This window comes from Cherax quadricarinatus, chromosome 82 (assembly GCF_038502225.1).
Source record: "Cherax quadricarinatus isolate ZL_2023a chromosome 82, ASM3850222v1, whole genome shotgun sequence".
NCBI classification, from domain to species: Eukaryota; Metazoa; Arthropoda; class Malacostraca; order Decapoda; family Parastacidae; genus Cherax; species Cherax quadricarinatus.
Window position 1 is genome coordinate 5,669,546 of NC_091373.1, and position 12,985 is coordinate 5,682,530.

Genomic DNA, 12,985 nt, shown 5'->3' on the forward strand with positions numbered 1-12,985 from the left:
GGTAAAATATATCATCTCGTGAATTATGAAGAAAATTCTTAGAAAATAAAGAATTTACAAAAGGGTTACTAAATTATTTAAACTAATGAAGCGCTGGTTCAAACCAATAATTCATCGTTTCTAATTGACTTTGTCTTTAGAATTTCTATGTTAAGACAAAGTTGTTATGTGAGTAAAAATATGGGCTATTAAAAACAGCGCGTGTGGTCATATTTTTTGTTTTTGTTTGACATTAAACTTAATCAAGTGGCTCTTGAGGGAGTGTAGCGTTCGTTTGTGCGTTTCCTGCATCACGGGATGTAACGAGGCATATGATTGGTTACTTTTAACTAATCATGTTGTTCCTATCTTATTTAAGGGTATAGCCAAAATAAAAGTAAATCTTTGAAATTTAAAATTTTGATTTTCAACTTTACTGAAGTACAAATTTATTTCAATAAAAATTATTCTTAGACTATTATCTATAAGCTAATACTCCGAAAGGCTTATATAAGGTGATTACTGAAATTAAACGATATTTATTTGCCATAAGTAAGGTCTTTTATAGAAAAGAGTTGGTAAAACTGCAGCAAATTTGAGTTGTTTACGTCAACATGGCGGAATACGGTGAAGGAACTGAGGGCCGACGAAAATGGTTTATCCCTTTAGAGAAGACGGTGTTGACAGCGTTAATAGAGCAACACAAAGACGTAGTGGAGTCTAAGAAGAGAGACGGAGCATCTAACAGAGAAAAAGAACAAGTGTGGGAAGTGATAGCAGCACAATTCTCAGCTCATCCCTCAACCCAACCCAGGAGCAGCCGGGAGCTGAGGCGCTGCTGGGAAAACATGAAAGCCAGAGCCAAGAAGGCACTAGAGAGGTGACAACACTTTAATATAACATCAGTAATAGAACAGAGGTAACAGGGAATCCGTTGCAGCATAATGTTTTCATTGTCTGGAGGCTGTAAGAGTTTTATTACAGCTACATGCACACGGTCCTTTCAAGGGTCGTTCCTTGACGCCAGTGGAGGGGCTCGTGATCCACGAAATTGGAGCCACTTTCCACTTTTGAACAAACCTGATTGCCACCTACCCTTACAGGTTTATCCTCACAGTTGGGTCTTAAAAAATTGACCCGTCTGGTGGACTCCTGTGTCAGTTGATCTTGCTATTATTCATGTTAATTTGGGTCATGACGTAGGCCTACTGACCTATGCTAGGCAGGTTTAACTCACACTTATGCACCCTTCTAACCAGTAAATAAAGCTACTCAAGGTTCTCACTTCAGTGATGTTACTTGGGAGTTTGTTCCACTTCTTGTTCCTTAATGTCTGAAGGACTCTTAATTCAAGGAATTGGCCCTGACTTCCCTTTCCTTGGATTGAACCTAAGTTCTCCCCTCAAGGGAGGTTCCTTGACGCTGGCGAGGGGCTCTTGATCTAGGGAATTGGATCTGTGCTCCAGTTCTCTGAATTGAACCTGAATACCTTCCATCCCTCCCTACATGTGCTGTATAATCCTACGGGTTTAGCGCTCCCCATGATTATAATAATGAACCTAAGTTCTTTCCATTCCTCTTTGTGCTGTGTGGCCTTTACAGATTTAGCGCTCTTTATAACCAGAATAATAATAATAGTCACTTGCAATTTTATTGCCAAATCAGTTCATCCCTACATTTTATCTAAATCTAAATTTCTCCAACTTTAATCCATTGTTGAGAGTCTTGTCTTGGTTAGATATTTTCAACATGTTTATATAACCTTTATTGCTGCTTTTCCATTTATACACTTCAGTCATATCTCCCCAAATTCTACCCCTTTCCAGACAGTGCATGTTCAGTACCTTTAGCCTATTTTTGTAGGAAAGGTTTCTAATTCGTAGAATGAAATTTATCATCTCTGTATGTTTTCCAGCATATTTATGTTCATCCTGTAATACAGTGTGACCAGAACTGAGCAGAATAATCTCAATGACACAAGTAGCATTTATGAAGGAATTCGGGGGAACTGGTTAACTGAACTTGAGTCCTGGAAGTAGGAAGTACAGTGCCTGCACTCTGAAGGAGGGGTGGAAATTTGTTGCAGTTTTTTAACTGTAGTGTGAACACACCTCTGGCAAGACAATGATGGAGTGAGTGAGTGATGATGAAAGTGTTTCTTCTTTTTCGAGTTGCCCTGTCTCAGTAAGAAACGGTTGTGTTAATAAAAAAAAAATCATAAGGTACAGAATACATTTGCTTTAGGAATAATTGACACAGTTCACAGATTCTGTTGTGAATTTTAGAATTCCACGACAGAGGTGAGATTATTCTTTAAAATCTAGTGATGGTGACAGCCTGTAGAGAATTAGTAAAATTTGTCATTTTTGTATCAGGCCAGGATATAGCCTGTTGAGCCAATTCTAAGTTTGTCTTTGTTTTATTTTTTAATCTTGTAGTTTTTACTTCTTTCTAGTTACCTCCAAAACTGTTAAAACTGCAGAAAAAATGCTACTATCTGTTTCTCTATGTGATAGCCAGAGGTTGCTTTAATAAATTTGCTGAGCCTTTTTTTTGTTTTTAAACTTTAATGTATGTCAGTAAAGTGTCTTCTTTACTAGCATATTTTTTTAGATGGTGTAATTTCCTTATGGGTCCTCTGCTAACTTGTAATTTTTTAAGATAAACAAATCATTCTTCTTGAAAATATTAATACAGTAATAAAATATACATTCTTTTCATTTAAGTTTCAGAACAATTATGTAACTGGGGAAACAGGATGGATATATATAGCATACATACTTTTTTGATCGCTAAGTGATAGACTAGTACATATCTAGCTCTAAAATTCAATATCTAGTTTTAAATATGTCTGCCTTTACAAAGACTTTCTTCTGGTAGTATAATTTATGTTTTTCTTCCAGTGATAGAGCAACACGAAACGGATCAGAAGATAATCGATCTGTACCATCGGCTGTTACACCTGAAGTAGAGGCTGTTCTCAATGTGCTCAATCCCTGTATGCTAAATTCTGGTCTGTCAGTGCATGACTTAATTTTTTTATTGCCTATGTATCCTATATATTTTTAAGTTACATTCTACTTATTTAGTCATAGGTGTGAAGGGGGAGTAGATATCATCCATCCAGGAAGGTACTGCTGTCTTATCACCTGAATGGCACATGAATGCATGTTAAATGTTTTGGATTCTGGAAGGATTGTTGGTCATGTATGTCTTTGTCTTATGAATACGTATATAAGATGACACACAAATCTTGCAAACCTTTACTTATATGCAGTATGCTGTATGTACACTTTAATTTCCCTTGTGTCTTAATAGTTCCTAATACTTTTCCTTAATTCAGCATTTTCAGTTTAGGAAACCTGGTCTGAGACTAACTTGGGAAGCATTTAACCCTTGAATCACTAACAGTTTAATTAAGTTTTACTGAATACAGTACGTTAAACACTTTTGAGAAATTCGTACTCTGTACTCCATTTCTATATATGAAATCTAGGAACTAATAAGAATATTATTAATTCTCTTTGTTAAAGAATGCAGGTGGAGAAAATTTTGAGACATTCTTTTATTTTAGAATTTTGAAGAAGAGTGTTATGTAATCAGAGTTAATTTAAAATTTGATCTAAGGTGACAGAAGCAGGTGAAAAAGTTACTGTTGGTACAGTACAAATATTTGGGCAATAATGCATGAGGAAGTCATCATAACTATTTGGCTCGTGTTTTGCACAAAATTAATGATACTGTATAGGGGAAAATGAAAGTGTACTGCTTTTTTCAATGATGGTTCCTAATTTGGATTAGATTTGCACTCCAGAGCCACTTGGTAGTATGCATCCTTTTCGTATTTCTATTCTAACCTTCAATGAATGTTTTCTGTTTTTTCTTGATCTTTTTTTCATAAGTAATCTTAATGTTTCAAGCGAGTGAATCCTCATTCCTTCCACTCATTTTGAAGTGCCACAAAGTAGACTGCTTCACAGCATAATAGGTAGATAAGCATGGGAATTTCCTGTAGTAGATCTTATTATTTTTTTTTTTACACTTTTCAAGGCATTTGCATTGTATGTAGAAAATTCTATGTTACTGTGATAATGCTAATATGAATTTAAACAGATAGAGCAGGAAGGGTAAAGAGAAAGGAGAGTCTTTCAATGTTTATTATGCTAATTGCTGTAGTGCTAGGAATAAGATGGACGAGTTGAGATTAGTTGCTAGTGCAGGTAACATTGATGTATTTGCCTTAACTGTGACGTGGTTTAATTCAAAAAGTCGGGACATGCCTGCGGAATGTCATATTCAGGGTTTTAAATTGTTCCAAGAAGATAGAAGTATTGGGAAGGGGGGTGGGGTGGCATTGTATGTCCGAGATCGCTTGAACTGTTGCATAAAAACGGGTATTAAGTCTGAAGTAACACATACAGAGTCTGTTTGGATAGAATTTTCAGAGGGGCATGAAAAACTGATTTTAGGAGTGATATACCGTCCCCCAAACTTAGATAGGGACCAAGGGAAACTACTATGGGAGGAAATTGTTAAGGCCACAAGGCACCATAATGTAGTAATTCTAGGAGACTTTAACTTTAGTCATGTTGATTGGAATTTCTTGACTGGGAATTTAGAATCATACGACTTCTTAGAAGTATTTCAGGATTGTTTTTTGAAGCAGTTTGTGACAGAACCTACAAGGGGAAATAACCTGCTTGACTTAGTTATGGCAAACAATGAATCCCTTGTTAATAATTTAGAAATTTCAGAGGAACTGGGTGCTAGCGACCACAAATCAATTACATTTAGCATTGAATGGAAGTACGATAGTAGCGATAACTCAGTAACAGTCCCAGATTTTCGCTTAGCAGATTACGATGGGCTTAGAGAACACTTATCATCTGTTGACTGGGGTAACGAAGAGAGCTATCAATATGACAGTTTTCTGAACACTATACATGCTGCTCAAAGAGCGTTTATCCCATATAAAGAAATTAGATCAAATAGAAATGACCCAAAATGGATGAATAATAGGCTCAAATATCTACTAGGGCATAAGAAAGGAATTTATAGGCGTATCAAAAGAGGTGAGGGTCATCTTATGAATCAGTATATTGACATTAAGAGGGACATTAAAAAGGGGATAAGAAAAGCTAAAAGGGACTATGAAATTAAAGTTGCTAGGGATTCTAAAACTAACCCAAAAAGTTTTTTCCAGGTCTATAGAACAAAAGTTAGAGATAAGATAGGTCCCCTTAAAAATAACTATGGGCACCTTACTGACAAAGAGAATGAAATGTGCTTGATTTTAAATAATTATTTTCTCTCAGTTTTTACACAGGAAGACACTAACAATATTCCAGTAATTAATTTTTACAGTGGGCTAGAAGAAGATAAATTATGTAACATCACAGTCACTAGTGAGATGGTTGTGAAGCAGATAGACAGACTGAAGCAAAATAAGTCGCCGGGTCCTGATGAGGTTTTTTCAAGGGTTCTTAAGGAATGCAAAATGGAACTCTGTGAACCATTAACTAATATTTTTAATTTATCTCTTCAAACAGGTGTAGTGTCTGATATGTGGAAGATGGCTAATGTAATTCCTATTTTTAAAACGGGGGACAAGTCGTTACCGTCAAATTACCGCCCAATAAGCCTGACCTCAATTGTAGGCAAATTACTAGAGTCAATTATAGCTGAGATTATAAGAAGCCATCTCGATAAGCATAGCTTGATTAATGATACTCAGCATGGATTCACAAGAGGCCGGTCTTGTCTAACTAATTTATTAACTTTCTTCAGTAAAGCTTTTGAGGCTGTTGACCACAATAAAGAATTTGATATTATTTACTTAGATTTTAGTAAGGCTTTTGATAGAGTTCCGCACCATAGACTGTTAAAGAAAGTGGCAGCTCATGGCATTGGGGGAAAAGTGCTCTCGTGGATCGAGTCATGGCTCACTGACAGGAAGCAGAGAGTGTCCATAAATGGGGTTAAGTCCGAGTGGGGATCTGTAACAAGTGGCGTTCCACAGGGATCAGTCTTGGGCCCGTTGTTGTTTATAATATATATCAATGATCTTGATGAGGGAATTACTAGTGATATGAGCAAATTCGCCGATGACACAAAGATAAGTAGGATAATTGATTCAAACGTAGATGTTATGGAACTTCAGGAGGATTTAAACAAACTCTATTCTTGGTCAGAAAAGTGGCAGATGCAGTTCAATGTAGATAAATGCAAGGTTCTGAAGCTTGGGAGTGCCCATAACCCTAGTACTTATAAGTTAAATGATGTAGAACTTAGCCATACAGATTGCAAAAAGGACTTGGGGGTTATGGTGAGCAGCAACCTTAAACCAAGACAGCAGTGCCTAAGCGTACGTAATAAGGCAAATAGATTACTGGGATTTATATCAAGAAGTGTAAGCAACAGAAGTCCAGAGGTCATACTGCAGCTTTATACATCATTAGTAAGGCCTCACCTAGATTATGCAGCTCAGTTCTGGTCTCCGTATTACAAAATGGACATAAATTTGTTAGAAAACATTCAGCGTAGGATGACTAAATTAATACATAGCATTAGAAATCTTCCTTATGAAGAAAGATTGAAGACTCTTAAGTTACATTCACTTGTTAGACGAAGAATGAGGGGAGACCTGATCGAAGTGTATAAGTGGAAGATAGGTATTAATAAAGGGGATATTAATAAGGTCTTGAGGATGTCTCTCCAAGAGAGAACCCGCAGTAATGGATTTAAATTAGATAAGTTTAGATTTAGAAAGGACATAGGAAAGTATTGGTTTGGAAATAGGGTAGTTGATGAGTGGAACAGTCTACCTAGTTGGGTTATTGAGGCTGGGACTTTGGGTAGTTTCAAATCTAGGTTGGATAAGTACATGAGTGGGAGGGGTTGGATTTGAGTGGGACTTTCACATCAGAGCTTATTTCTTGGGTGGCATTGAAAATTGGGTTGGGCAAATGTTTTGTTAGTGGGATGAATTGTAAAGGACCTGCCTAGTATGGGCCAGCAGGCCTCCTGCAGCATTCCTCCTTTCTTATGTTCTTATGCTGAGGAATGTTTCCTAATTTGGGTTACCCTGCCATGTTTGGAAATGACCAATGTATTAAAATTATAATAATGAAAATAATAAAAAAATAATAATAAAACTAATTGTCCAATAATAATGATAATCATCCCAATTGAGGAAGAGTTCTTAGGGAACCATGTTTAGTACTTGTTAAAGAGAGGGATAGAATAGAATTGATTTCCGTATGTTGAGTTACTAAAATAAATTAGAGACTGTAAATGAGTGTCTCAGGGTAGGTGATAGTCAGAATATAATGAATGACCATTTAACTACTGTACTTCTGTTAAGCTACTTTATAAGTTACCTCAAGGGAGGTTCTTCATTGCTGGTGAGGGACAATAAGATTCAAGGAATTGGATCTGCTCTCCCTTCCTTGGATTGAACCAGAATGCTTCCATTTCCCAGGGTATTGTATGACCTGTATGGGTTAAGTGCCTCCCATGAATGTAGTTAGTTTGTAAGAAGTGGATTTAGGCTTGATTGTGGGTGCAGTTAGAGATAAAATTACTTTAAAATATACAGTATATAGAATCTTAAATACTTGTGGTGACATTCAGGCTCTGGTAGATGATGTAATGAGAATAAGATTCCAGTCAGTAGTATCTTTTATTTAAACCAAACAGTTTAATGGCTTTTATTTCCATCTATGTATACTGTGTATGGTAAGAATATGTGTATTTGTATTTTGAAATTGTGGCACTTCATATCCATCATAAACACCCTTGAAGCTACATTAGTACTTTATTCTTATCCTTTAATATACACTTTCCAGTATTTTATTTTACTGTATTTTAGAATACTGCATAAGTATTGGGTTGTTTTATTTATAGTTATTATTTATTCTTTATAGATGATGATGTGAAAACTGTTGTGGTGAATCCTCAGGATATGGTTCCAGATTGTTTGCTACCAGAAACTTCAACAAACTCCACTGTCAGAATGGATGGCTTTCAGACTGGGCAATCTTCTGCATCAGATACCTCTCAGAACTGTGAGCAGACCTATTATGAAAAGCCAAATGCAGATTTAACCCCAAATATTGGCCCTTCAAGACGAACAAGAAAGCAAAAAATGGACCAGTTATGTGATGAAGACATTCTTCTTGCTCAGATACAAATGCAGCAGGCTCAGCTGTCGATAGAAAACTTAAGATTAGAGCGTAAAACTCTACAAGAAAGATACCAGCAGCAGCGGGAAGCTCACGAGTGGCAGCGACAACAGCATGAGGCTAACTTGAATTTGGCAATGTTGCAAATTAAGTTTTGGGAAAAGAAAACTGGTTATGGAGATATGGAAACATAATGCAGAAAGTAATAGATGGTAAAGAATAGTTAATGAAAATCAGTGAATTTTTTTTTTTTAGATATCATGCAGTCTTTAAAATGGATACTAGATTGTGATAGTGTAAATTGTAGGAAATATGTACCTGAAAAAACAAAAACAAAAAAACTTGTGCATTTAAGAAATATGAGTGTGGTGGCGAGGTTAAATAATTGAAAGACTGTGTTTATTTTAGTGAATACTGTTATGTGAAGATAAGTTGATCATTATGTATGTGAAGCTTGAACACCTGTGCTTTAATACTGGGCAGTGGTGCACCTACAGTATACTGTATATAATAGACATCAGACACTGATGCATTTACAAAGTATATTGTTCTGTTTCTAATTTTATTTTTTGAAAATAAGTTTATGGATGAAATCCAAATTTTTGTTATATCTGAATTTTGTTTAGTAATATGTTAAAATATTTTAACATTAAGCCCAAGTGGCAAGTTTATCTCACTGTATTTATGCTTGTGCATTGTCAATAAATTCTGTGATGGGATATGTTTGTGGAACCATGGATATGATTATTATCAAAATTATTGATTGCACAAAACACTGGGCATTGAGGGAAATGAAATGATTACATTAGCTGATTGAAGTCGTATGTTGATGCAAACGATTTTGTCCAAACCATACCTAGAGTACAGAAGTGTGCTTCATCATTTCTTTTGAAGCCATGTGCCTATGGGGAGTATAAATGGACACACTGCTTTTCTTAAGACTTTTTTCCATTGGTATAGCATCTTATGGGTAATCAACAATAGTGGGTTAAGTCTGTTAATTTTATTTGATGCTTTAGGTAAACCTTGATCTTAGTAAATACTCTTAGTTCCATAGCAGGTTTAATACATATAGTTAAATGTCTGAAGCACTGTGTGTATATTTATCCCCAAGATGCCTTCTCATTCTATGCAGCGAGATGGTTGATGCTATGCTTCTGCACTTTCTTCGGAGGTACTACTGTCAATGTACGTGCAGTCCTTGCTATGTCCTTTCATTTAACATAGTCATAAAATCTCTCCATTTTTTTTTTTCAAGCCAGTGTTGTGATTCTACTACTATAAGTGGAGGTAACTTACTTGCTTGCTTAGAGTAGTAAGTGTGACAACTGCTAAGCTCAGGAAGTTTGGTGCTCATTTTGTCCTGTGAAAAATTATGAATAGGATGGAGTTATACTGTAGTGTAATGAATTATTTTCCTGGTGAACTTAATTTGAGCTGATATCCACACAGGCTTAAGTGTTTCCTTCTGTGTTCAGCAGATAACTGTGTAGGCCTGTAATATCCATAGTGCATATTTGGATATTTAGTAATCATTCCTAAATATATAATATATATAGTATATATATAATGTATATTATATATAAAATATATTAATAATACTAGGTGAGTTGCTCATTTCCTCAAACCGTAACTGCTCTGTTACAAATTTAGTTACTAGTCTCTGTAAATCTTTGCAGCTCATCAGAATGTACAAACCAGTGCAATCTCTTGATATGTACAAATAAGTGCAGAACCTCAGGATACCCTTTGATATTTATATGAAAGTATATTACTCTCACTTTTACAAATTGTTTTTTAGTACAGAACCCTACTAAAATCGTTGAAATATGAGTACTCCAACTTCTGAAAAAGTATTCAGAAATTTAATTTGATAATTTTTAAACAATGTTCTATAGTGCTAGAAAGATTACTTAATTTCCAGTCACATTCAGTTCGTACATCAATCTTCATATTCAGTGAAAGTATAGCTTGCATGCTTACCTTTTAAATTAACTTCATATTGTTAACTTACTAATACAGTAATTAAAAAGTGACTTTCAGGGAAGACTGGAATAAGTGCCATATTTCTTAAATATTTAAAAATCTTTTATGTCAATAGCAACATTATTTTAATGCAGTACTAGAAAATCCTTTACTATAATGTATCATCATGTAAATTACTGACTTTGATACTGTATTTAGCTTATCTGAATGAAAGGCTGCTATGAGTTGCTTTGGTGGGTTTTATCTGCAACTTCTTTAGATGCAATTTGTTCTTGTATTTTGAAATCTTGATTATTATTATTATAATCAAGGGGGAAGCGCTAAACCCGGAGGATTATACAGCGCCTGGGAAGGGGGGGAGGATGTGGAAGGCATTCAGGCTTAATTCGGGGAACTGGAGCACAGATCCAATTCCCTAAATCAAGAGCCCCTCACCAACATCAAGGAACCTTCCTTGAGGGGTTGAAATCTTGAAATGGTGCATTTCCAGCAAATATGAATTTTTTTTTTTTTTTTTTATAGGGACATTTTTGCTCAATGTTGAAAACATTGTCTGAATGAAGGCTTGTTCTGCAACCTTTGCTTTTGTCTCCAAACCTTGATATACATTTATGGACTTGATTAGCTTGGACACTTTGGATAGTATTTGGTATATAGCTTTTGTTATTGTTATAATTTAGGAATTTATGCATTGTTGAAGAGCCAGTGGGAATTATAGAACAGGTGGGCAGGGACAGGAGAAGTTTGTGGTATTTTGCATGGTGTACTTTTGATAGTGATTTATTAAAACAAACACAGTATATATATACCTAGATCTGGTTACTGTTTACATTGGTTAAAGTGATTATTTGTATCAGTATGCTAGTGATGGTAACTTAAATTGTAAATACTCACGGGTTTAGTGCTTTATGTGAATAATGTATAAGAATTGTGAACATTATTGATCCATAAATTTAACATTCTTACCAACAATATAAATGTGAAACTTGGACATGGGTTGTTAACTGTTGGAAATGCCTATTACTGGAATATTAAAAAATTATCCAAAGCTTTTCAACGCACTCCTTTCATATAAGGAAAATTACCGACAGACCACACACTTTTGGAGAAATTTTCTTTCTCCCTCAAGCTGATTGATCGGGCTGTGTTGCCTGCAGTCTGATCAGGAGGATTGGTCTGAGAGCAGGCTGAGGAGCAGTGATCCTTGGAACCATCTATAGGCAGGATAGGTTTAAAATGGTACTTAGCTTTCCATAACAGAATTTGAAGTAAGACTAAACTTTTCTGTTGATAAACTTATACCAAACTTGTATAGAATAACTTGATTTTGCAATGGCGTGTTAATCTGTTTAAAGTTGTGAAAGAACTAGAAAATGTGAGACTAGTTTTTTATTATGAGGTATCAAGTCTAAAATGGTTGTCATAGCTTACCTCTTTGTCACCAGCCTGGAGCCAGCAGATGAATGTCAACTCTTACGTTTGAGAGTTCTCACAAATTAACTTTAGTGCTGAATATTATTATTATAATCAAAAAGAAGCGCTAAGCCACAAGGGCTATACAGCTTAGTGCTGAATAACCCATGTAGATTTAACATTTTGTGAATATAATAATTTGAATAAAATTGTTTGCTTATGAGTACAAAAATGGAAACATTTGAAGTTGCTGTAAGGATTTTTTTTTTTTTTTTTGCTGACACTGGTAATTTTATTGTTTACGAATTATTTATGCTCTTGAAGGGAGGTAGGTGCCTTGATGCCAGTGGAGGAATCTGGATTCATTGAATTGGAGCTACTTTGCCCCTTTTCCTTCATTTGTATCGTTTCCTCCTTTTCCCCCAGATGCTGTGACCCATGTGGGCTTAGCATCTGTATGGGTCATAGTACACTGGGGCTTCAGAAGGCATTCAGGTTTAAGCTAAGAATGGAGAGTATTATTATTATTAATGGGGAGCACTAAACCCATAGGGATTATACAGTGCCTGGGGGGAGGAAGGAAGGTATTCAGACTCAATTCAGGGAACCAGAACATAGATCCAATTCCCTATATCAAGAGCCCATCACCAACATTAAGGAACCCCCCTTGAGGGGTAGACTGGTGAGTAGCATTTCCTTTGAAGGTGTTTAGAATGAAATTTGGAATATTAGACTGCTGTATATTTGTTTTACATGAATTTATGCAATTTTATTTTGTTACGTATACACACTACGTCTCTGACCACCTGAGAGTCTGAAAATTTATTAGTATTTGTTCTACAGAAATCCACATTGTGTGAACTAAAACACACATCTAAGAATGAAAGATACCCAGTAAACAGTATGTTGTACTGTTATGTGATGCTGTTATTTTCATTGTTGAGTGCATTTGTTTTTGCAAATTATGAATTTATACTGTGTTAATTTTGTTAAAAATCTTTCATATTATTTCTATTGCCTGTGATAAAATATTTCTTTACAAATAAAACATTGTATATCGTACATGACTTTTTATTCGGATATTTAATGCCTGAAATTTTTAATGAGCTAAATCAATCAACACTAAGCACTAAACTCACAATTATTACAATTATAACTAATTGTTAAACCCACAAGGGTCATTTAACAAGCTAGAATTATCACATTCGTAGGAACAATATAGGATTATTATTATAATGAAATAGAAGCCCTAAGCCTACACCGGTCATATACCACCGCTGAGCAGGGAAGGATGCATTAGTAATGGGTAGCAAGAGGGATGATTATTGGGTCATGGAGTGCAACAGGGCAGCGGATACTGCTTGGGTAGAGGGTAGCAAGATATTGAGGTAGAAAGGGCCATGAGGAGTACTAGAGGCATCATC

The 12,985-nt window shown here is 35.5% G+C and overlaps 1 protein-coding gene across 2 annotated transcripts; it reads left to right on the forward strand.

Moving 5' to 3' along the window:
- Positions 1 to 564: 564 nt before the first annotated feature.
- On the forward strand, positions 565 to 12,623 carry LOC128702863 (myb/SANT-like DNA-binding domain-containing protein 3). 2 transcript variants are annotated; one of them, XM_053797312.2, is made up of 3 exons: positions 565 to 859; positions 2,883 to 2,992; positions 7,905 to 12,623. In XM_053797312.2, the coding sequence occupies exons 1-3, from the start codon at positions 594 to 596 to the stop codon at positions 8,354 to 8,356; spliced, it is 828 nt and encodes a 275-aa protein (XP_053653287.1). In that variant the 5' UTR covers positions 565 to 593; the 3' UTR covers positions 8,357 to 12,623. The 2 variants fall into 2 exon arrangements, with proteins under 2 accessions (XP_053653287.1, XP_053653288.1); XM_053797313.2 differs by having other exon boundaries at positions 566 to 859; positions 2,883 to 2,977.
- Positions 12,624 to 12,985: the final 362 nt, after the last annotated feature.

Coding starts and splice junctions, on each gene's coding strand:
- LOC128702863 (XM_053797312.2), top strand. CDS start 594: ATGGCGGAATACGGTGAAGGAACTGAGGGCCGACGAAAATGGTTTATC. Junction 860..2,882: donor GCCAAGAAGGCACTAGAGAG/GTGACAACACTT, acceptor TTTTTCTTCCAG/TGATAGAGCAACACGAAACG. Junction 2,993..7,904: donor TCCCTGTATGCTAAATTCTG/GTCTGTCAGTGC, acceptor TATTCTTTATAG/ATGATGATGTGAAAACTGTT.